The following is a 2,500-nucleotide window of genomic DNA, read 5'->3' as shown; positions in this document are numbered from 1 at the left end:
CTTAAGTCACAGAAACGAGACATACTTCGTAAACGAGATGTTCGATGCCGAAAAAGAACGAGGAGCATTTACTCTGTTGGCGAATGGCTATGACTGGGAATCGCACTGGGACAAATCGGAAAACGAGATCGATTACGTTTATCTCGACCAATGCAGGAGTTACAACTGGTAAGGGGCATTTGTGATCATGAAATATCAATAGCTGGTCTGCTTAATTCTCACCCCATTCGTCTTGAGGGCTTTCATTCTTTTCGCACAGTCCGTGGGTTTTTAATTTCCCATGGGGTTAGAACAGTAAAAACTACTCATAACTAAGTAAAGCAAGTAAAGTAACGGATCGACCAGGTGAGTATCATCCTGCGAAGGACTGCTTTGGGCGACATTGACTGACGTTTCGATAACCTGGACGGAAGTCATCTTCATGGTCAGGTGATTTGTGTAGCGTCAGTAGATGGTATAAATGGCCGTGTTTATACTGGCGGACGTCTTAAGACGTCTGCGACTAGTATAAATACGGGAAATTAAGGTGGACGCAGTAATTAAATCGATTCTAATCTGTCTCTGGGGTACCCACTCTCTTTGGTGATTAATTAAATCCCAGTCTCTTTTGAAGAAAATCATGAATTTGATTTTTAGCCGTCGAAGTTAAGTGCATCCCGAATTTATATTAGTCTCACTTACGGCCAGACGTTTAATGCGTCTAGACGTCCTTGATGTCCTCTAGTGGAAATACGACCAATGCTTCGGCCGTTGGTGTGATTAGTCAATTAAGTCGTGATGTTTTCGTGGACTGTCAGTCCTCTTGAAGAAATTTGTTAAATGTATTGATATTTCAATATCCTCATGCTATCTTTATTAATCATTGATTTATTTGTGGAGACGACTCATAAACACATTTCCACGATGCAAAGGTTAGACGAAAGGCACCAACGTGATCGCTAGTGGTGTGTGTACATTCCCTTTTTTATGAAAACATTCGGCCTGAGATTAACCTCAATTTAAAGAACATGCTAAGACCATACCCAGGCTGAGAGTCAGTTTATATAAGACCGTCTTTAACTTTCTTATTTAGTATTTTTTGTTTTTGTTTTCTCTGAGTAGTATAAATAAAGGTAATGTAAAACTGGAGTATAACAGGACAATTAACTCAAACACTTAGGAAACGTGTTTGCTCCCGCAGACCAAATCCCGACGAGGCAAACTAGAAGTCCCCGCACAAAAAGGATAAATGCATAAATTGGTAGATGTCGGGGGAATCAATCTCGATTTGCTCAACCGGGCGCGCAAGGTGGTATCGGTATTGCTTAAACGGGAGTGCAAGTAGTATTGGTATTGTTCTACACGACCGAGGTGTTTTCGGAACTCGCAAGGAGAATCAAACATTGAAGAAGATCTGATCTGATGCAAATCGAGTTGCCTGGCTCCGCAGAAATTGATTTTGTCCGGACACAAATCAGAAACAGGAGTGACGATTTGTCAGACCCAAATCGGAAACAGGGGCGACATTAGTCCGGTTTTTTCTCTGAGGGTCACTAGACCGAGCGCTTAGTCATCGCGAACTTGAAAGGGCGGTATGGCGTTGGCCGTGTAGAGAAGAAGGCGAGACGCGCCCATGTCTCGTCCCATTCCCCTTTAGCCAAAACGTCTCGCCTCAAAACCCGTACTGAATAGGCCATTTCAGAAACGTGAGAGGACCGGGACGAGTTTCTCATACTTGCTTGGATTGAAAATCTAAACTCTTCAACTGAAATGCTACCAAATGAAAAGCTATCCAGCCAAGTTTGAGAGTTTTCTACGGAAAATTGGCCAAATGGGAGACTTGCAAAAGTTGCAAAATCCCATACAAACCCTTATAATTTTGTGGCCTGTCTACCCATTCCATACAAACTCTCTATTTTAGGTGATATTTGAAGATATATTATTTCACCATTTTCCTTCTCTAAATACATCTATTCTTGGTAAAGACTCTCAAACTTGGTTGATCTTCCATTTGAATGTCTTAGTTTTTTAAACAAACGGAAAACAACCAAACTCGTCCCAGTCCTCTCACGTTTCTGAAATGGCCTATTACGAGAGAAAAACAGACTGCCAGCAGTCTAGGGCGACGTGTTCAGCATATTAGAATTTGAACGTATCTCAACTGCCTTTCATACTATCTTAAGGGGGGGGGGGGGGGGAGCACATGTAGTGAAAACTATTACTAGTTTAACATTCTCAATGTCGTTTTCCTGTTGCATAATGCACTGATGAACAACTCAATTTGTAGTCGAACGTAGTGTACCACGCAACTTTAAGAATATGGTAAGAACGCTTTCAGGTTCAAATCGCAAAAAAAGTATGAGCGTTCGGCTTCAGCCGCAAAATTCTGAAAATTAGACGTTCTTATAAGAAAATTTGTACCGCGAGACGATAAGCTGTGATCAAAGGGTTTTTTTGTCGGTTGCTTGTCTCGTTTATAAGCTACAGAGAAATAGGGAGAGGCTATCATGACCGCAGGCTA

The 2,500-nt window shown here is 41.7% G+C and overlaps 1 protein-coding gene across 1 annotated transcript in view; it reads left to right on the top strand.

The window, feature by feature from the left end:
• The window catches only part of LOC138010368 (uncharacterized), a 16,148-nt gene that overhangs the window by 252 nt on the left and 13,396 nt on the right, over positions 1-2,500 (top strand). Inside the window, exon 1 of the mRNA XM_068857298.1 lies at positions 1-168. This exon is cut by the window's left edge and continues 252 nt beyond it. Coding sequence (XP_068713399.1) covers positions 1-168 — 168 coding nt within the window. The remainder of the gene's footprint in view (positions 169-2,500) is intronic.

This window comes from Montipora foliosa, chromosome 7 (assembly GCF_036669935.1).
Source record: "Montipora foliosa isolate CH-2021 chromosome 7, ASM3666993v2, whole genome shotgun sequence".
Lineage (NCBI taxonomy): Eukaryota > Metazoa > Cnidaria > Anthozoa > Scleractinia > Acroporidae > Montipora > Montipora foliosa.
Note: the sequence above shows the minus strand (reverse complement) of the source record. Positions and strands in the feature narration are given on the sequence as shown.